Raw genomic sequence first — 22,376 nt, 5'->3', positions numbered from 1 at the left:
TGGGATGAGAGAACACCACACACACTGGTGTTTATTTTCACCCTGTCCGCAGACCAAACATGATTACAAGTTGTACAGTCAATATTTAGATATTGTGGTTAGGCCCTTAGCCATATTCTCTATTCTCCTCCCCTCAGTGTGTGCATGTCATCAGACAGGACATTCCCACTTTTACTGCACTCATCTCAGTAGGCCTACTGTGTTCGGCTGGAGCAATCATTGTAATGATTAAAATACATAATATGTTCTATGGAACTGCAATATAGTTGTCAGTTTATGTGCTCTGAGATGTTATGCTGCAGTGCTCATGCAGGCAATGCAAATTCGACTTACATAATTTCTCAATCTCATTCTCTTTATCATTCCAGTCCTATCTATACATTAAATTTTTTTCTCAAATTCAAAAGTAATGTCCCAGTGCCCATGCCGCCCTGTCATCTTGGATAATTTTATATTATTGTATTTCAGTAACGATACGAATGTGCATATAAGTATCTTAGAGTAGCAATACATAGTCAATATTAGTTTTTTTGCAGTAAAAACAGCTCCTAAAAGTTCATAAAAGAACCATTTTACTTCTTATAGGTACACTATGTAACTTTTGGTGCCCTAGCAAAAGCATGCGTCTTGCAGAAGAACAATGAAGCTACTTCTCTCTGTTTATGTATATGTCGAGTCACGCAGGTAAAGCACTTATTATAGGCGTACCGTAGTGATTCACGATAATACAAAAATACAATTTGGAAGATGGATTCATGATGTACTCGCTCATTATACATTTTGAACCAAAAAAACATAGTGTAGCCTATACCTTTAAAAATCTGAATAACTTGATTCCACTATAAAGAATCTTTTGTGCAATGGACAATTTCCATGAATATTAAATGTTCTTCATGACCATTGATACCAATAAAGAACCTTAATTTTTAAGAGTGTATCACCCTTTTAGGGGTGAATATGAAAGTTGTCTCAATAGGGTTTTTCCCCATTGACAAAATGTTGTACCCCTAATTTTTTTTTCTGAGAGTTTAAGGGGCTCCTCAAAATGGTTTACATCAGCTTGTCTAACTGTGTGTGTGAGACTTAATTCCAAATGCACAACCCAAGTGGGTATATGGGAATTTAAGTCAATGTGAGGAAAACTTATGTCTGTAGACGTATACATCGATTTATTACTGCTAGTGATGACATTCATTTAACCATGGTATGCTGATGTCAACATGAAACAAAGGACAAAGGCCACTGAGGATACAGGTGGTAGAACAATTTTGGAATTCGCTGTAACTTGCTAAAAACCTAAAAAATAATTATATATATACAGTATATATAGGTTTTTAGCAAGTTACAGCGAATTCCCAAATTGTTCTATAGATAGATAGATAGATTTGTTTTTGAAGAAGAATTGTTTTTCTAAAATTTAATGTCTCATTCTTTAGATTTAGCAGTCTTTCAAACCCATTCCCTTGCAATTTTGTAATGATCGGACCAAGAACTAACACAGATGCAATAAAGGTTACATAAAAATCTCTGAGTTTTGTCTATACTCTTTTACTTATTCAGAAACTCACTGTTGTCATCTGTTGATAGTGGTGAACTCAAGGACCAAACAATTCCACTCTCCTCCCCTCTCTCCAGCGCTCCATGGACAGACAATGGATCATTCACACTGCCCTGCCTTCATGCCATTTGATTGGCTTATGGTAAAAAAACATTCAGGCCTTGTGGGAACTTTCCAGCCGAGATGATAATTAGAAGGGGGAGGGAAGGGAGAGGGACAGATACAGGATACAATAGGCAACAGAGGCCTTATTTACATCTCATATCCCCTCCCTAAACAAATCAACAAAAACATGGGCCTAATGAGAGGGACAGAGCTGGTGTCATTACACTCGCTACTGATGTTAACTGCTTTACTTTGGCATTGGTGCACATGTGATATGCACTTAATCATCAATGCAGTTCATGCATTGTTTACACTTGTATTCAGTGTTGTAATAGTTACTATAGAGAGTGTACTTGATGAGAAGGTGAAAACCAAAACTTGATGTTGATTTGTAACTATTGTGACCAACAGCTGCATGTCAGTTTCCCAAAATATGTTACAGTATAAGATTATAAATTGTACAAGAATGTAAAATGATCTACAATGAGAGAATAAAAGCTCAGCTCAGGACCACCATGATTTCTCTTTTAATCATCAAACATGAGGCTTAATTGGTTGAACCGTCTTGGGACATGAGAGCTATGATGTCCCACATGGAACAAATTTCATCTGTTCTTTGATGAAAAATGGTTAACACATTGCAGAAAGGTTATGTATAGCCAATATTAGCATTACCTGACACAACAGCTATATAAAGACTTTGAATGCATTGAGAGAGTGATTGTGTGTGAATTCATTCTACCTGGTAGCGTCTCTCTAATTATAGTGAACCAGTGAGTTTTAGTTACTAAGAAATATATGCTACTTGTCAGTTTCTAATCTATTTTATTGATATATCACAGATCAATGTTGACAATACATTTCTGCAGTACTGAATGTTTCTGTGTGCGTACACGACCTGCACGTGATGTGCGTGTCACAGTGTCTGGTTTGAGTTCCCTGGGTCACCACTAGATGTCCTTCTTTCCCCACGGTGTCTGTCACATTCTGAACTACATTCCCCACGATCCTTGTTCTTCATTGCACTCAGCTGTCCCTTGTCACTAATCATTGCACTCAGCCAATTCCCCATTAGCATTGTCATTTCCCTGTGTATATAACCCTGTCTGTTTTAGTATGTGTCATGGAGTCCTTGTTGTATATCACACCACTTCTGATGTCTGTTTCTTGCCTGTTCCTGTTGTGTTTCTTGTTTTGGATTGCTTATTTGGATTTGACCCCTGCCTGGATGTTTACGATATTGGATTACCCTAAACAATAAATACTGCATTTTGGATCTACCCCTGTCTCCTTGAGTGTGGATCGTGACAGATGGACTCCGTCACACACAAAGATCCAGCGGTATGTTCGCCAACTTCTCTGCCCCAGCCACCGAGCGGGAAAGGAGAGAGCTTTTGGAGGGAACCCGTCTGGTCATTTTTCGTGGGACTTGGGGAGGTCGCAGAGGAGTGGTTGGTCGAGAGGGAATCCAACACCACTCTCCACCATGGCCCCCCTTCGACTCTGGGCTGGTGAGGGATGGGTCGGAGCCACCGTCTCGCCGTCATAGACGGAGAGGGGGTAGGAGACGCATGTCTGCCAGTCCGGAGACTGATCTCACCCCAGAGGTCGTGCCTGTGCAGCCCGCTATCATCCCAGAGGTCGTGCCCGTGCAGCACGCTGTCATCCCAGAAGTCGTGCCCGTGCAGCACGCTGTTGTCCCGGAGGCAGTGACCGAGCAGCCCGCTGTCGTCCCGGAGGTAGTCCTGGAGCAGCCCACCATCAGTCCTGCCACGACCAAGAGAGCTGTCTTCCTGTTCCACGCATTGGCAGTTCTGCATGCATGGAGGAAGCATGTCGTCCCGGAGGCCGTGCCAGAGCAGTCCTCTGTCGTCCCGAAGGCAGTGCCCGAGCAGCCCACTGTCGTCCCGGAGGTCGTCCTGGAGCAGCCCACCATCAGTCCTGCCACGGCCAGGAGAGCTGTCTTTGGGTTTTACGCACTGGCGGTTCTGCACGCTTGGAGGAAGCACTTGAGTTCCGCCCAGCCAGACTGTTCACGTTACGTCTGCCCAGCCAGAGACTGTTCCTGAGCCTGTGTCTTCGGACAAGATGGCCGCCACAGAGCCTGTTCACGTCACGTCTGCCGAGCCTGTTCACGTCACGTCTGCCGAGCCTGTGTCTTCGGACAAAATGGCCACCGCCGAGCCTGTTCATGTCACGCCTGCCGAGCCTGGGTCTTCGGACAAGATGGCCGCCGCCGAGAGTGTTCACGTCACGCCTGCCGAGCCTGTGTCTTCGGACAAGATGGCCGCCGCCGAGACTGTTCACGTCACTTCTGCCGAGCCTGTGTCTTCGGAGAAGATGACCGCCGCCGAACCTGTGTCTTCAGACAAGATGGCCGCCGCCGAGCAGGTGGTCTCTGTTCCTGAGCTGGTGGTCTCTGTTCCTGAGCCCGTGGTCTCTGTTCCTGAGACGGTGGTGTCGGTTCCTGAGCCGGTGGTGTCTGTTCCAGTTCCTGAGCCGGTGGTGTCTGTTCCTGAGCCGGTGGTGTCTGTTCCAGTTCCTGAGCCGGTGTCTGTTCCAGTTCCTGAGCCGGTGTCTGTTCCTGTTCCTGAGCCGGTGTCTGTTCCTGTGCCATGGCCGCCCGAGGGGTTGTCTCCTCCCTGGCCGCCCGAGGGGTCGTCTCCGCCGTGGCCGCCCAAGGGGTCGTCTCCGGCATGGCCGCCCGAGGGGTCGTCTCCGCCCTGGTCGCCCGAGGGAGAGTCTCCGCCCTGGCCGTCCGATGGACTGTCGTTTCAGCCCTGGCCGCCTGCACGGCCTGCTCCGCCCTGGCCACTCGAGGGAAAGTCTGCTTCGCCCTGGCCGCCCGATGGACTGTCGTCTCCGCCCTGGCTGCCAGATGAACTGTCACTCCCTGTCCCTGTTTCCCTCCATGGACCATGGATTTGACCCCTGCCTGGATGTTTACGATATTGGATTACCCTAAACAATAAATACTGCATTTTGGATCTACCCCTGTCTCCTTGAGTGTGGATCGTGACAGTGCGAGTTACTGTTTGTGTGTGCGTAATGCAGCATTAGTTTAGAACAGCGATTAACTTGTACAATAAACTGTTTAAAACGTGCATTCTCCAGATCAATTTTGAGCATCCAGATGGTATAATCAAACAAATCTTGTGGAGCGCTCTCTGAGTGAGAATGCATTTATTTGTCGTTTTAACTGTTGGAAATGGAGCGCAAAGTAGACTTGGCCATGATCACCGACTACTCAACTTCAAGCTCAAAGCATCATGGCAGAGCGTTAAAGTCAACTAGTCTGTGCCACGTCCCCATAGATGTATAACAGTTTGGAGATTACAGTTTTCATTGTAAAAAACAGCTTGTGGCTATTCTTGTAAAGTCATCTGAGTATAGTGTAGCAGCCTATAGTGCATAGTTTTGATTAAAACTAGAGTCTGTAGTCAATTTTATTCAGTATAATGCCCATCTCAATACAAATGAGCGGGTGAAAAAATACAGTGAGGAAAATAAGTATTTGAACACCCTGCTATTTTGCAAGTTCTCCCACTTAGAAATCATGGAGGGGTCTGAAATTGTCATCGTAGGTGCATGTCCACTGTGAGAGACAATGTATCACAATGTATGATTTTTTAACTATTTATTTGTATGATACAGCTGCAAATAAGTATTTGAACACCTGAGAAAATCAATGTTAAAATTTGGTACAGTAGCCTTTGTTTGCAATTACAGAGGTCAAACGTTTCCTGTAGTTTTTCACCAGGTTTGCACACACTGCAGGAGGGAGTTTGCCCCACTCCTCCACACAGATCTTCTCTAGATCAGTCAGGTTTCTGGGCTGTCGCTGAGAAACACGGAGTTTGAGCTCCCTCCAAAGATTCTCTATTGGGTTTAGGTCTGGAGACTGGCTAGGCCACGCCAGAACCTTGATATGCTTCTTACAGAGCCACTCCTTGGTTATTCTGGCTGTGTGCTTCGGGTCATTGTCATGTTCGAAGACCCAGCCTCGACCCATCTTCAATGCTCTAACTGAGGGAAGGAGGTTGTTCCCCAAAATCTCGCAATACATGGCCCCGGTCATCCTCTCCTTAATACAGTGCAGTCGCCCTGTCCCATGTGCAGAAAAACACCCCCAAAGCATGATGCTACCACCCCCATGCTTCACAGTAGGGATGGTGTTCTTGGGATGGTACTCATCATTCTTCTTCCTCCAAACACGTTCAGTGGAATTATGACCAAAAAGTTCTATTTTGGTCTCATCTGACCACATGACTTTCTCCCATGACTCCTCTGGATCATCCAAATGGTCATTGGCAAACTTAAGACGGGCCTTGACATGTGCTGGTTTAAGCAGGGGAACCTTCCGTGCCATGCATGATTTCAAACCATGACGTCTTAGTTTATTACCAACAGTAACCTTGGAAACTGTGGTCCCAGCTCTTTTCAGGTCATTGACCAGCTCCTCCCGTGTAGTTCTGGGCTGATTTCTCACCTTTCTTAGGATCATTGAGACCCCACGATGTGAGATCTTGCATGGAGCCCCAGTCCGAGGGAGATTGACAGTCATGTTTAGCTTCTTCCATTTTCCAATGATTGCTCCAATAGTGGACCTTTTTTCACCAAGCTGCTTGGCAATTTCCCCGTAGCCCTTTCCAGCCTTGTGGAGGTGTACAATTTTGTCTCTAGTGTCTTTAGACAGCTCTTTGGTCTTGGCCATGTTAGTAGTTGGATTCTTACTGATTGTATGGGGTGGACAGGTGTCTTTATGCAGCTAACGACCTCAAACAGGTGCATCTAATTTAGGATAATAAATGGAGTGGAGGTGGACATTTTAAAGGCAGACTAAGAGGTCTTTGAGGGTCAGAATTCTAGCTGATAGACAGGTGTTCAAATACTTATTTGCAGCTGTATCATACAAATAAATAGTTAAAAAATCATTTATTGTGATTTCTGGATTTTTTTTGTTGATTATGTCTCTCACAGTGGACATGCACCTACAATGACAATTTCAGACCCCTCCATGATTTCCAAGTGGGAGAACTTGCAAAATAGCAGGGTGTTCAAATACTTATTTTCCTCACTGTATATTTAGCATGTTTAGGGCCTTCTATTTAGATCTGTTATAAACCATATTGTGGGCAGCACAACCAAACATCTAGAGATGATTGTTTCAAAGTTGTCATGTGATTAAAAATTTGGCACATTTTTAATGATTTGAAATTCTGATTAAGATATTAGCTTTACCACTGTGTCAACAGCCCTCAGTTCTGTTCTATTCATTTCACAGATGCTTTGTAACTATGACCGTACTGTTTAAATATTACCAAATTCCACATACAAGTATGTGCTCAGTTGAACAGATGGTACTTATATAAAACGCTTTAGAGTGGGTCTTCCCAAAAAAACAAACAAAAAAAAAGTCCAGGAAATGGCTGCATCAGGTCATTCAGAAACATTTGCTTGAGTTATGAAAAAGAAAGCAGACGGTTAAAAAAACATAGACCAGTGAAAGTAACAGAGAGACAGTAAACAGCTGTTTCCATTAAATCAGAAAGGGCCGTTTTTGGCAACAAATTAATATCATAGTGTGCAATCGCTGTGCCTCTGAGAGCTTCTTGACGAGGGAGGTCCTGATGAATATGTTTTTGGCAATGAGGCTTGAGTGTGTGTAATCATTTGTGACAGTGGTGGAGACGTGAAGACTGAGACTTCTGCTGAGAAAGCCATTTATCTTCTTTCCAAAAAAAAACCTTAGCATTCCTATTCTAGAGTTGTTATGACTTATTGTCACTGTGGGCAACAGTGCAAAACAGGAAAAAGGAAATAGAGTGTTATTTTTATTTATTTATTCATTATTGAAATTTTCAACAAAACCATTACAACGAAACAGAAAACACTGAGCAGCCCAGGCAAACTTAAAACAAATATAAGATACAGTATTCATAAATTATTGAAGAATTAGTGAATGAATGAATGAACACTCATTTAGAAAATACTATTAAATAATTAACTATAAATAAACTGGAAGTAACACATTGAATTAAACATGACATTTTGAAGTAGAAAAAACAAGATAGTTTTCCTGCATATATGTACCTCTTTTTCTAACAGTGTATACTCCAGTAGGCTAATCTTTGTTTTATTTAAAACTTCGAAAAATCTTCTTTCTTTTTTTTTTACAATGTAGTTTATATCTGTAAAAGTATGGTTAAAGTTAAGAAGGACAGATCTGTCCGTTCATGCCTCATAATTTATCTGAGTGAGAGAAAATTTGGCTCGCTTCATTTCTGGTCTGCGTCCAACACTGACATGATTCACACTGGATTCCAGCAGCATGCGTGTATTAAAAGAGATAGAACTTTTCTAGAACTCAAATTAGACAAATAATTAGACAAATCTCTGATCCAGGTTTTTCCACTGAAAGTTCTTTTTTAGTTTTTCCCTTGATCGCAAAGTCTGGGCTACTTTACAGCAAATAATGATAAACAGGTCTGACAGCTTGGCAAGAGGGAACAACCGACTCCTCAGAGAGATTCTGAATACATTTCACAGCAGTTCTCTCTATAAGAAAAGGAAATGCCAACATCTTGCAGTAATAGTCTCACCAGATCGAACAATTTCATCCTTTGTGAGGAGTGAAGCCTTGAATTCTGGAGTTGCTCTGAGTTCTCTGTGTGCGAATGAAATGTACAGGGGTTTCATTGCTTGTTGTGTTATAGTTTTGGGATTTTAGTGTGATGTGAATGTGATTATTTATTATTTAAAATATATCCATCTGAATAAATACATATTAGATAACTACAGCACTTTTCTCATTACCATTCAAAACAACATTGTGAATCTCACGGTATAGCTATATGTCATCTAGTCAGTTCATTTCTTCACTTCGACAAAAACATGCTTGTGAGAAATGGATGTTCTGTATTACAGTTTTACAGTGGAATGTCAGAGAATTTGCATGAGACTGTTTGCTCCTTTCCTCCCAAATAGGCCATCTAATCTCTCTAATTGGGAAAAGGAGAAAATGCTGAAAGGTGGGGGTATAGGGATAGGGGGCATTTTTGGCCAGCTGCCCAAGCTTTGTGGTTTGACTGCAGAAGTGTGATAGGGTCAATGTAGCATGGATAACACAGTCCGCTCTGTTCTCCAAAAGCTGCTCCTTCTCTTTCTGCAGATCTAGGCCAAGTGATGATCATAATCAGTCATTTAGAGATGGAAATTTTGAGATTTTTTTTTACATGAATGTGTTCATGAGCTAGGAAGTCAATTTAGTATATAACATATAGTTCATCTCATTAAACTTCTCAAAATGCAAACCTGCTACTATTTGGATGTTGAACATTTGGTGTGAGAACAGAAGAAAAAAAGTTGTAACTTGTAACAGCTGCTATTTTGCTCCAAACCGACCAGAAAGAATCAAAGGATTGTTCATGCAATCCTGACCGTTATTGCAGACCAAATGGACTGTTCAGAGGAAGTTGTCACAGAAAACACCTTGAACTGTCTACAAGTGTTTGTAATGGTAATTCTCCTTAGCAAAATAAACAACTGCCAGCAAAATGCTGCCTGTTAAATTCATTATGGATTGTGCATGAGACTTGAAGAGTCATGAGACTTGAAGAGTCATAAACCAATGTAAAATTAAACCATCTGCAAAGTCTATGTTATTTCCTTTAGAATATTTGGTTTGATGTGTTCTTAAATAATGGACATTCAAAAAACTCTTGACCTGATAATTTTACCTGGAAAATGTCAATTTCCCTCTTTGTGAGAAATGGATGTAATGGATCAAGATATTTCCCGGAGAAACCAAAGTATTATAAGGTTATTCTATTTTAAATCAAACAAAATAACATATTGGCTGTATTTTATTAAATGGTATTAAATGATAAATGGTGTTTTGTAGTATTAACCTTATATTCAAAAGCTGTCCCTTTCCTTTTTTTCTCTAGAATAGCCTAGGCTATAGGTTAATATGCTACTTTATGGATAGGACTATAGGCTATATTAAAACACTTCTTAAGACATGCTGAGGTCTGTCGAGCTAAATAAGTGGCTACAAGTTAAAATAATAATTGCACAGTTAGAACTGAAAGTGCTGTTTGGGTGCTGAGGGTTGGGCAGAGACATCGGATGAGATGTGCAATGCACATTGACAGCCAAAATATTTTAGCACTGTGTCAGGGACCGATGCTTTATCAAGTCAAATTACGACCCGCACCCTCTCCACATTCTCGACCTTCATCAAGTTCTGACCTCCACCCTCAAATGACGTCAGAAATCACAACAACTGATCGGACCAATAGTGTGCTGCATGCATTGGCTACGTCTGGGTCTGGGTAACTGAACAGATACTTCCAAGACTTCTCATAGAGAGTTGAACTTTTTCCAGATTTGTTATTTGAACAAGGTGCCGTGTGAGATCGCTTTTGGGATGTTTCGATGTAATTTATAAAGCGTTGATTTATCGCTGGATTACTGCAATCAAGAGCAGCGAGAAAACGAGTCGACGCGCATCAAGATGTTGCTGCGCGTTTTGCTCTCGCGGCAGTGAGCAAATGTGATTCGTTCCAACCATTTGGAGTTTTGTCCACGGATAAATTTCGATGCATGTTTCAAATTCTGTGGATAGTGAAGGAACAAATATGAGCACACTTAACTAAAGTGGTCAAGAAAACGCGGCTTGACGACGGCGGGCATGGAACAAGGCGAGTTGTTCGTCTCAATCTCTGGTAAGAACAGAGAAACAGTATGGATTATGGACCAACAAATGGAAACCCTTGACCCAATAAGTTAACTTTTAAGCTGTTGCATGTGGGCACATCAAGGAATGGCACAGTCTGGCAACCATGCAGTCACTCTACGGCTGCAGATATTGATTTTGTCCATCGGCTGTGCGTTGATATGTTTTAGTCGTTTATCCACCGCCTCACCGGCACACAACCAGCGTTTGATATGCTGGCAGGCCATCATGAAGTGCCAAGGAGAACCGGAGTGCCACTACGCGTATACTCAGTATCTACACGCGTGCGGTCCGGTGATAAACGGGAATAGGAAGAAATGTCCTAGCCACTGCATTTCTTCCATCATTCAGCTCAACCTGACTGTGAACGGCCCGGCACTGGAGGACTGCGAATGCTCCTCGGACACATTATGCAAGATGACCAAGCGAGCCATCGAGCCTTGTATGCCCAGAACCAGCCACATGGGCTGCACCGAAGCCCGTAAGCAGTGCGAGATGGATCCCGAGTGCAGTACCGCCATGAGGGACTATCTGTATCACTGCAGGAAACTGTTCGGAGGAGAGCGCTGCTCGGACGATTGCCGGCGGGTCATCACGAACATGCGCTCAATTCCTAAAGCTCAGCTTCTGGACACTTGCGTGTGCGACGGCACAGAAAGGGCCATATGCGAGTATGTCAAAGTCAGCATGAAAAACTTCTGCTTTGCCGACAGATATGGCGGTAGTGGCTTTTCAGATACCGAGGACGACTTGGAGGACGACTACGAGACGGATTACGAGGACGAAGAGAGTGATGCCTGGGATTTAAGAGCACAACCGTTTGCAATTGTGGTGTTTACCATTTTAACACTTTTTATATTAAGATAAGTCTTGTTTTTAGAGTTCAGTGGTTAGCTGCATATTTGGCCTGGGTGGAAATAATGGGACATATGGAAGTCAAAACAAAATGTGTGTGTGTGTGTGTGTGTGTTGCGTGTAACAGTTTTCAACCTTTCAGTGTCCGCAGAAGTAAAGCTACATGTTATCAAAACCCTCGCAAAGTCGCTTTTTTTTAAATCAAAACCCTCACAAAGTCGCTTTTTTTTTCGCTCCAGGCCTCGCGCCAGGACACACGAATTGGGGCCCAGCTAACTAAATGAAATCGCATCCTTGGTGGAAATCCAAGGGGGGTTCCCCTCATTGAAACAAGTAGCCTAACTTATCTCTTTATTGTTGGTTTACATAAGACCCTATGAAAGTAATCGATTCATTTGCACATTGTATTTGACTCTATATTTGCATTTGGTTATGTGCTTATATTGTACAGGTACACGAGAGAATAGTGTTTCTCGTGTTATTACGAGATAATAATTGTTTTTAGTGGTGCTATAATAAAGCTGAGTTGAGTCGCAGAACCAGAATCCCATAGTTAAAGGTGGTTCCAAAACCTAGATGAGCTACCAACATCTGCACACAATGAAAAGTTGTTTTTGATGTCAAGAAAATATGTTGGAAATATGTGCTCCCATATATTAAGTTATTATGAACTATTGTGGAAACTTATATTCAAAGAGATAAAAAAAATACTGAAAGTTTATTTTTGTATGAAATTTTGGTTAGTGTAAATTGTAGACGAACAACTTGATTATTGTAAATGTATATGCTATTGTATCATATAATTGTGTGAATAATGTTGATAAATAATACCATGTAATACTGTTTATAATGTTCATAAAGATTGGCTCCAAATTATTATAAAACCATTTGACCTTTTTTGTGTCTGATTATTTCACTATACAAATCAAAACAAGTGCTGTATATTTTTGTTAAAACAGCTTAAATAACTGTAAAATAATTGCACATGTATTTAACTTAAATATAGTTTAATAACAGTTCATGTCTGCAACTAGATATTAATGATTGTTTTATTTATCAGTTTTGCAACAGCTCTCTACTGACAGTCTTCATGCCCATCATGCAGATATGGACAAGTAAAGTATGTTTTTACTTTCTACTGTACAGAGCAGATGAAATTTTAACTTACCATTTAGAATATATGCTAGTAAAATGAGCATTAAACATCACGTCTAGATTTTATTTTTTTAGAGATTTGAGCAAGTCTGTGAGCAGATTGATCATAATTAAATTGTACATAATTCAAGACTTTTTATGTACTCTTAAATAAGAATAGTGCAAAGCTTGTCATAAAACGCTTGCTTTTTCAATTAAGTCAATATTGTTCTTGGGCTGTCTTAAATTTCCACCTGATACCCACTCCAGTGTATAAATGTTACCAAAGTAATCTGTTAGTAAAACATTTTGGCTCTGTCTATTCTTGCACTTGACCTTGTAAACATAAATGTTTACAGAGGGAGTTAGTTTAAGTTCCCAGAGACTCTCAACATCTGAGGAAACAAATGAGGTTGTCTTTAAACGGGATCAGAGTTGAACATGAACCAGGAAGGCCTCGACTGGCTTATTTGTTCAAAGCTTGAGTGTTTATTTAAAGTCTTCACTCAGGCTGACAAGTAAAAAAGCGGTGTTCGAGTGAATGAAGCCTCAAGTAGCCATCACAAACGCACTCAGTCTGCTACTGTGTGTGTGTTTAAGTGGGCTTGTCATTGCTTAAAAGAGTTTGCTTCTCACTTATAGTACAAATCCCCCCTTGGATTCCAAATGCCTTTTTGTTCTGTGAAGTATAATATAACAGTACAGCTTGATATTGTTAGCATTCCAAATACAAAAGAGCAGAAAGGTTATCCCATAATATAGCATTTGCCCTTCCCCAACACTTAAAATATCAGACTCTCACAGAAATTAATCATTGGGAAAATGGTAAATGTTTATGCTTATGTTATAAGACTTCTAGAGATCCAAGATGGTAGCCGTGACGCTTCATTTCAAGGCAGATGCGAGACAAGGCTCTTCAGAATTAACGAATGAAGGAGAAGTCGAGTGGCACTTCTGTCATGCTAATACTAAACACACAATAGAGGCAGCACACAATGACCAGGCACTTCATTCTGTCTTCTAGCTGACACCTCTAGAAAGAGCAGATTGAACATTCTTGAGAGAGCAGAAGGAGGAGATAGTACAATGTAAATTATGTTAATCTGGCTTAAATGAAGAAGTGAAGGTTACTTTTTTAAAAACGGTAACCCAAATGATACACTATGCACTTATGCATGTACTCAACCCTGTGTATGAATGTTATACGGTTATTTTGTCATTGATTCAACATCAGTGTCTTGCTCCTCCTGCTACGCAATGTAATTAAAGCTGCAACAGTTGAGTAGCCTACATGAAGTGTCCAACATTCCACACTTCGTTTTTTCAGTTAATATTTAAAGTGCACTTTTTTCTGTTTGGAATTTTCAGTGTGAATGCACTACTCACACTATTTATACTAATGGCATAGAATAGTGCACAAGTATGCAAATTCGGACACACCTTATATTATTTAATAGTTTTCTACACTTTATTTGCAAATAAAAATGTTAGCAATCCATTGGACTAGAAAGTTAAATTGTAAATATATTATTTTGGGTAGAGTAAATATTTTGCATAAATAAACAGTATTTTTGCTAAGAAATGTAATATTTTTGTTTAGAAAAAAAATTGGGATTTCATATTTTTGTGATGTAAAACCTTGTCAGAAAAAAAAGTCAAAATATTTTGAGAATAAAGTCAAAATTACAAGAATACAGTCTTCCGTAGAAGTTATTATTTATTTATTTATTTATTTATTATTTTTTGTAAAGAAATGCGCTCGTGAAGTCTTTTATCTGGGCTTCTAACAAAAGGAAATTCTACAGGTGCTAATCTAAACAACATGGCATTAGCAGTTGTTTTAGGACGCCTAGACGAGCACGAACACTCCGCCGGAGTAGGTAGCCTACCACAATCCTGGTCCAAACTTTATGTGGCACGTTTGACTCGAAGCTAGCTACGTGTCTTCGTGCTCGTCAGTATAGGCAACACCATCTGGGTCGAGAACAACAGTAACCGTACTGTCTCCCTCTTCACCGTAAATCCTTTCTGGATACATTTTAAGTAGTGCATCATTCTGTATCCAATCATTTGGCCGGATCCCGCGATTTCCTCATAAAGCTGGATAACTCCCTCCAGTCTGAAAAGTGTTTTCGCCACGCCAGTAAAATCTATCCCGGCGCAGTATATTTTGTAACGTCCTAAAACAAATGGTAATGACATTGTTAGATTAGCACCTGTAGAATTTCCTTTTGTTGAAAGCCCAGATAAAAGTAAAAAGCTACTATTTTGTTTAGATCCATGTCCGAGGCAGTTCGACTTCACGAGCGCATTTCTTTAAAAAAATAAAAATAAATAAATAAATAATAAAAAACTTCTACGGAAGACTGTATTCTATAATTTTGACTTTATTCTCGAAATATTTCGACTTTATTCTTGAAATATTTCGACTCTATTGTCGAAACATTTTTTAATCTCGAAATATTTCGACTTTAATCTCGAAATGCTACGAAATTTTCACGATTTTTTTCACGATTTTTTTTTTTTTTTTTTTTTTACGTTGCGGTTCAGGGCTTCCGTATTAATAGCCTGTAATATTTTAAAATATTTTAGAAAGGCTAAAAATGTAATTTTCCCTTTAAGTGTTGTTATTTCTCTCTCTCTCTCTCTCTCTCTCTCTCTCTCTCTCTCTCGCTCACTCTCTACCAGATATTTAGCAATTCTTTTCTGCAGGTTGAAAGTATTTCAAAAGACTGCATACTAGCTAACTAAACTTTTCTGCTTGTTGTTTTCTCTCAGTTAGAAGTAACAAGTTGAGGTGAACTGACTATTCATCCTTGTCAGGTGAAGGGCCCCACTGGGACTTGGGGAGCCAATGGGGAGCCAATGGGGAGCCATTTCTCAGATCAGACATGCAGGTTGAACCTGTCACATTCAGTTTTTCTTGAGAACAGTCCACTTTTAAAACTGACAACACTGCATAATCCAGTTGTGTCCACTGATTTGAGTGTAAGAAAAGTGAAAGAAAATGTTACCAATTTCGTTCAAATTCTTAAAAGTTCTTGTGTGAATAGCTGGAGTTTGCTTTGATGTCAGATTCAGCATGCAATAAAAATTCACAACTTTCCTTTCAACTGAAAACAGTTCATCTATATCATGATTTTACATAAGCAATTAGACAAGGAGCAGTTTCTCTTTGTGGAAACTTTTCCCATAGCACATTTTTTCTGTTGACTGGGGCATATACCAAACATGAAAAAAAAAATGGAGCGGGGAATGCGGGAGAGGGGTGAGGTTCAGTTGTCAGTGGATGGGAAGAGGGGGTTGGTTTTTTAAGGGGTTCTTAAAAGAAGGAATTTGGGGGAAGGGCAGGCAGTAAAGGACCTTTTTCTGAATGACCCTACATGGACAAACTAAGGACCCCCTCCACACCATCAGCATACTTTAGTCTGCAATAGTGAGCTGGACTGCATGAGCGCATATTACTTGATTGCATTTCTATGTCCAGTTTTTCTTCCATCAAGCGGACGAAGAGCAGTGAAAAGAGTGAGAGAAGAGAAACAAAACTGTGCTGACATGGAGCATAACTTAATTTTCACGCTGCTGAGACAGATGGGAAAGGTAATGTGGCGTGACACGGCTCTTAGAAACTTCAATGGATGCCATGACCTCATGGAAGTCAGAATCGGACTGCACTGGGACGTTTAATTTTTTTTTCTTTGGGGGTGGAGCAGGAGGTGCACCTTTCAGTTCATTGCTTTGAGATAGGCTTTATTTTCTAAGAAAAAATGGCTCGATATTATTCATTGTGTTAGAATACTTAAAAAAATAAGTGTCTTGGAATTTTACCATTGCTTTATTTCTTTGTAATTGCCCCTGTGTGCACTCATTTTTTTTTCTTTCTTGGTTTGGAGTGTTGTTTTTAGATGGGGTCTCAGTCCAAAGCCATTGCTGCCACAAGTTAACTCTTGAAGGGTATTGAAGCTGAAAGGAGCTTCTCAGAGGCTCAATAGAGAGTTAAGAGTGCTACTCTATTAACCTGACCTCTAGAGGCCCAAGAAGAGTGAAAAGTGAGCCATCTACCTCAACATCACAGCTATTCCTCATAAATTCATTCCTTCTTTCTGTGGCCCAAAACACTAGTTCTTGTAAAAAAAATGCTATATGTCCTCTCACTACGATCAGAAACAAAAATAGATCAAAAACATGTTTTGGTTGGATTGTATATATAAACTATATATTAAAATAAAACATGTTTTTGATCTATTTTTGTTTCTGTTTCAGCATGATGCTGACATGAGCATTAAACTAAAATATAATGTAGGCAAATCATACAAAAATAACAAAATAAATAGAAAATGGGGATGGTAATTTATAAAAATGTGCATTAGCGGATTCTAGTCAAATCCTTAAATGATTTAATGTCTGGTTGGCAACAAGGTGATCTAGGGTGTATAAGTCTTGTTCTATTTTAGATTTTCTTTTTCTAAACCTTACTGGTATTTTTGAACTACATTGGTAAATTATTTTCAGAAGTACCATGGGATCAATTTGTGATGCCATTACCTCCGTGATAGGACAGTGATGGGTGATGGGAAAAACTTGCTGTTCATGTAATCATGCAATGCAAACTATTTGGGATGCACTACCTATTTTGACCACAAGCCGGCAGTGTTGTCAAAAATGCGTGTTTCAATGCCATAAAACGCTCTTCATAATATCTAAAAGTAAAGTACATGTAATCGAACCAGTTTATTTTCTTATTTTGTACACAGCATTTTTAATATTCCGTGATTATTTGTGACTCCGTGATTCTTAACAGTATTCTTCACTGGTTGTATCTCCTCTGCAGATTCCGGTTGGTACATCTCGAGTATTGCAGGTCCGGGTCCGTTTGCGACGCCCTCCGGAGCAGCTGGACCAGGAAGACCAGCAGCCCCAGTTCCCCAGTTGTTCAAAAGACTTTACTAGAAATTAGTGAACAGAGACAGACACAACGCTCAACTCAAAGCAACAGAAATTAAGGGTATGGAAGTTTTACAGGCCGTTGCACACAGAAGCACGCACCTTTCAACATTTCCATGTCAACGATCTGACACGCGACACCTTCAGTCCCTGGTGAGCACATGCATTTACACTCCCCGTCTATCTGGATCACAGTGCCACCATTCTGGCACGGCTGGCACTTACACATGCTGTACTCGGCCACGTAGTCATCGAGGGCTCTTCTGAGATTGTCCCGCCTCGGCTGAGCATCAGGAAAGTCCAAAGGGATTGCATTGTAGATGGGTTCAGGCTGCCGGAACAATGAAAAGAAATTGTGTTCCAATTACAGTAGGCTAGTTACCACGCATGCACTGGCAATTGGAAAGTGAAGGTGAAGTGTCTCACGTCACTGTGAATGAGAGCAGGTAGAGCAGAGACGGTCTTTGCCCATTCCACATATTGACTATAGTCTAGAATGCCATCTTTAGTGAGTTGAGACTTCATGGCTACTGCTGAGGCTGGACTGCCCCCTCTCACTACGATCAGCACCTTATCAATAACCCCCCTCTTGTTCTTGTCATCTGGTGAACATGGTTGTAAGCAAGTTATATTTTTATCAGAAGGCATGTGTCTGTTGGATTTAAAGGGAAAGTTCACCCAAAAATGAAAATTATGTCATCATTTATTCACCCTCATGTCCTGTCCTCCATGTAACACAAAAGAAGATATTTTGAAGAACTGTTTTTGGTTGTACAAAACAACTCTCGACCCAACTGACTTTTATTGTATGGACAAAATATCTTCTTTTTTGTGTTCATTTTGAGTGAACTATTCCTTTAATATCTTACTATTAAAACGAACGTATACACACATACACACCTGTGGGTTTGTCTGTTAGAGCACCACAATTGTTTACTGGTTTAATGTTTCCTCCTGCTTCTCCTAATTGGGAAAGCTGAAAATTGGCTCTAATTCCAAGCTCGAAACACTCCTTGACCTTGGATTCAGTGACCTCTGTAGTTAGATATAGTTGAACCATCAAATAAAGTCAAGTCATATTATAAGTCATATAAAGTATCCTTCCCATTAACGCATTTACATTAATGAGTGTCATTTAAATGTCATCTACAGTATCTTTGAATATCTTTTGGAATTGCAATAACATGTTGTGATGTTGCCCCAAGGTCTCCAGGCTTTACAAAAAACTTGACATGTGATTTTAAACTCACTTTTTAGTTTGCGGATATCCTCATTCATTATGTAAACAAGCTCATATTCTCCACCGGACTTTCCGTTCTTGGTGAAGTGTGTTCCATAGTCCTCCAAGAAGGCAAAATACTGTCCCTTCTCATATGTAAGTGGCAGGGCATCCACATCATCCAAGAACGTTGAGGATACCTCCACCCCTCGCTGTCTCATCCTGTAGGTGGCCAGCTCCACTCTGCCTTTCACTCTCATGAAGCTCTTTCTCTGAAAGAGAACACGTGCTAGTAGTAGAAGCAACACAGACGTTGCAGATTTGAGAAGGTAGTCTTTATTATTAATTTTCATACTCTACATAAACAAACAATGTCTATTTATTGTGAATATTTTTTTGTTTTGTTCAGTTTTGAATTTCAGTCTGTTCCATGAACATGGTGGTTTATGAGCCTGAAGATGTGAATTACAATAAATAAAGTTCAAATGGGTAAGAAATAGTTGCTCAAGAAAGCAATAAAACGAATAAACCTGAATCTCACTCACCTTGGTCTCTGTGATTTCTGAAAGCTGTTTGATGATATTATTAGTTTTTTGCTTAATGCCAAATCCTGCTGATATGCTAGGAACAGCATTATGGCCCCCACCAGGCATGGTAGCATCACCGCCATCACCAGGACCTTCAGCATCACCATCCACACCAGGACCATCTTCAGAGGGACTAGCAGCTTCACCAGCCTCACCGGTGCTGGCAACATCTCCACCCTCACCAGCACTGCTAGCATCACTGCCTGCACCAGCACTGGAGGCCTCAGTAGGTGAAAACTTAAAGCTTAAGTCCATTTCAAAAGAAATGGATGATTCTCTAGTTATCTCTTTTATTAACGAGTGAATGTCCTCGTACATCTCTTTGGAGCTGCTCTCTTCCACTTTTGTCTGAAGATAAAGAGACATGGGTCAAGACTAAAAATAGTATTTTTTAGATGTGTGTCTGTCAGAATTTTAGTGCTTTTACTTGTCGGTTTGTTTGTCTTGGAAGTCATTTTTAGGAGAGTTTTTTCTTTCAGTTTTGCTCTCAATAAATACTCAAAACCTTTGTAAAACAACAGCTGACATCATGCATACAGTAAACTGAGAGACCCACCTCATAGCTGAGAACTCCAACATTCCAGGGTAGTCTGATATATTCCAATGTAGATGGATCTCTGATCCGGTTACATTGGCCATTGTATAATCTGTTATTAAAGGGATTCATTCGAGGTCCAGATCCCAGAATATTTATTCTGTTGAGAGAAGAATTAAACATCTTTAGAATATGTACAGTAGTTGTGTATTATAAAGTGTAGTAATAATTGCAATATTTGTGTTGTCAGTTATTTTATTCTATTTTATAATCATAATTCGATTTTTTAATAATTGCCTACAGAATGACAGGGTTGTTTAATGGCGTCAATTAATTATTAGTTAATGCAAAACCCATGAAATAGCACAATGTACTTTAACAGCATATATTAATCTTGGTAATGTTAATTACATAAACTACCACTCAAAAGTTTGAGGTAGTTATGTAGTAAAATATTTAAAATAATTGTTTCCTATCCTATTTTAAAACGAATCATCAATCATGACAACTCTCAAAGTAGTTTTAGCATAATGAATATGATAATGTTCAACTGTGTATCAATACAGTCCCGATTCGATTCTGATTTGCAAGATCTCAATTCGATTCGATTCTTGATTTTCGATTCGATTCAGTGAATAATTTTCACTGGCCCCACCACCACAAAAAAGTTATAAATAAATAATATAGATTTTGTTGTTTTTGACCCATGTATCATTGTATTGTAATTAAAAAGGTGAAATTTCACAATTCTCGATTCCAATTTTGAAACCACTGCTAAAACTACTAATATAAATTTCGAACATTATTAAATACAAGTTAACAGTCGTTAATAAAAAAAAGAACAAATAATGAAACAAGCAATTGCACAAATAAATAAATACAATAGAACTAAGATTCAAATTAAATAATCAGTGCTTTTCATGTTTTTCAGGTAGGTCTAACAGTAGTTTATTATGCTGCTGTCATTTTAAGACTAATGCACGGATATAAAATACTGTTTCACATGTGTTGTCTTTCTCAACTGTTTATGTTCACTTAAGACATAACTGACTATGCTTACTAATGCCGAGTTCACACTGAACGATTTTAGGCCCGATTTTCGTTCGCCGACAGGTTTTGTGAGATCGCCGACAAACCGGTGCTCGTTCACGTGAGTGGCAATCACGCAGTGTGAATGATCAAAGACGCGATCTGAAAGAATCGCCGAGATATTTCATCATTCTAATGTGCTGAGTTGGTGCTCAAGAAACATTTTGTATTATTCTTTTTTTTAGGATGCTTTGATGAAAATGATAAAGTACAACATTTATTTGAAATAGAATTCTTTTGTAACATTACAAATGTCTTTACGGTCATTTTGATCAATGTAATGCATTATTGCTGAATAAAAGTATTAATTTCTTTTAAAATAAAATGTGACTGATTTTTGAATAGGTGTGTACATTATTAACATTTGTGTAAGTTACAAAAGGCTCTGACCCGTATCCAGCTTGGATGGCTATGTCAGACTCAAATACAGCTGTCCTGCCGCAAGGTGTCCTGATGACGTCACACTCGTCTTCATCAGACGTATCCATCTCTCCACAGTCGTTATCCCCATTACACTTGAGATTTTTGTTTATACATATTCCTGAGGGTAAAGTAATATACTTAATGCTGAATATTGCTTAGAAATTTAACCTACAGCTAACCACCTACCGGCCAAAAAACAAAATACAGACAAAAAAAAATACTGACCTGAAGCGCACTTCCATTGAGAGCTTTTGCAGACGGGTGGAGGGTCCACCTGACATTTGGTAGAAGGTTTACAGGGTCTCCGCTCTCCAATTGGGTATATGCACCTAGAGCCTTTAAACTGCCCAAAGACCTCAATGCCCCTAGAGCGATGCTGTGTTACACAAGCACATGTGAAGGCTATACATTTCTTCAAAACATTATTAATTCAGAATGATTTCAGATGACAATTTGAACAACATTATTTATAGAGAAAGTGACAGAGAAGAAGAGATACTCCCGTACCGTGGTATTAGTGCACGGGTCACAGGATGTCCACAGGGACCAGGCACTCATTTTGCAGTTGATTGATGCAGGATCATTAATTTCCCGCACCTCCCGTCTGGGCCCCCGCCTTTGAGAAAGACAAATAATGATCACCGTTATAATAATAACTTACAATTCCAACTCCATTCTAGCGCATAACTTTGGTTTTACACAAAAAAATAAACAGAAAGGTACAAACTTTTCCACATCTAACAGTGTAGCATCCACTCCAATTTTGATGAAATTGTGCATACTTACATGTGGTCCGTTATACTCTTTCCATTAGCCTGATAAAAAAGGCATATCGTTACACATAAAGCAGCTAAAGCCTTCATGGTGAAGCTTTGGACAGTCCTTTGAATGTGTGTTGAAATCTGTACACTTGTATTTAGGCATGGATTTAATGTTAATAATTAAGCTTTTTAGAGTTGAAGAGGTTTGGAAATGTGTGTCTCCAAAGGTTTGTGTACACTGTGCTTTCCCAGATATCTTAAATCATGTGACGCCACAGCATTTACCGCAACTGTCTAATGTTAAACTATCCGACTAATGTATTTCAAGCTGTTTTTGCCTTCTTTTACCTGAATTTTTGTGTGTCACAGAATCTATATTTTCTCATAGAAAATGTCTTCTTTTAAATGCTTTAGCATTCTATATAA

General features: G+C 39.8%; 2 protein-coding genes across 2 annotated transcripts; one reads left to right on the top strand and one right to left on the bottom strand.

Moving 5' to 3' along the window:
* The first annotated feature begins 9,837 nt into the window (after nucleotides 1-9,837).
* On the top strand, nucleotides 9,838-12,155 carry gas1b (growth arrest-specific 1b). Its single transcript, XM_084115587.1, has one exon. The coding sequence runs from the start codon at nucleotides 10,473-10,475 to the stop codon at nucleotides 11,268-11,270; it is 798 nt and encodes a 265-aa protein (XP_083971713.1). The 5' UTR covers nucleotides 9,838-10,472; the 3' UTR covers nucleotides 11,271-12,155.
* Nucleotides 12,156-17,104: 4,949 nt separating this feature from the next.
* On the bottom strand, nucleotides 17,105-22,168 carry c9 (complement component 9). Its single transcript, XM_084115586.1, has 11 exons — nucleotides 21,976-22,168; nucleotides 21,697-21,805; nucleotides 21,415-21,565; nucleotides 21,157-21,307; nucleotides 19,699-19,837; nucleotides 19,101-19,490; nucleotides 18,587-18,827; nucleotides 18,237-18,371; nucleotides 17,763-17,938; nucleotides 17,439-17,667; nucleotides 17,105-17,338 (listed from the first exon to the last, which is right to left on the bottom strand). The coding sequence occupies exons 1-11, from the start codon at nucleotides 22,050-22,052 to the stop codon at nucleotides 17,187-17,189; spliced, it is 1,950 nt and encodes a 649-aa protein (XP_083971712.1). The 5' UTR covers nucleotides 22,053-22,168; the 3' UTR covers nucleotides 17,105-17,186.
* Between the last annotated feature and the right edge of the window lie 208 nt (nucleotides 22,169-22,376).

Source organism: Abramis brama, assembly GCF_963993115.1.
Source record: "Abramis brama genome assembly, chromosome: 5".
Classification (NCBI taxonomy): Eukaryota; Metazoa; Chordata; class Actinopteri; order Cypriniformes; family Leuciscidae; genus Abramis; species Abramis brama.
Note: the sequence above shows the minus strand (reverse complement) of the source record. Positions and strands in the feature narration are given on the sequence as shown.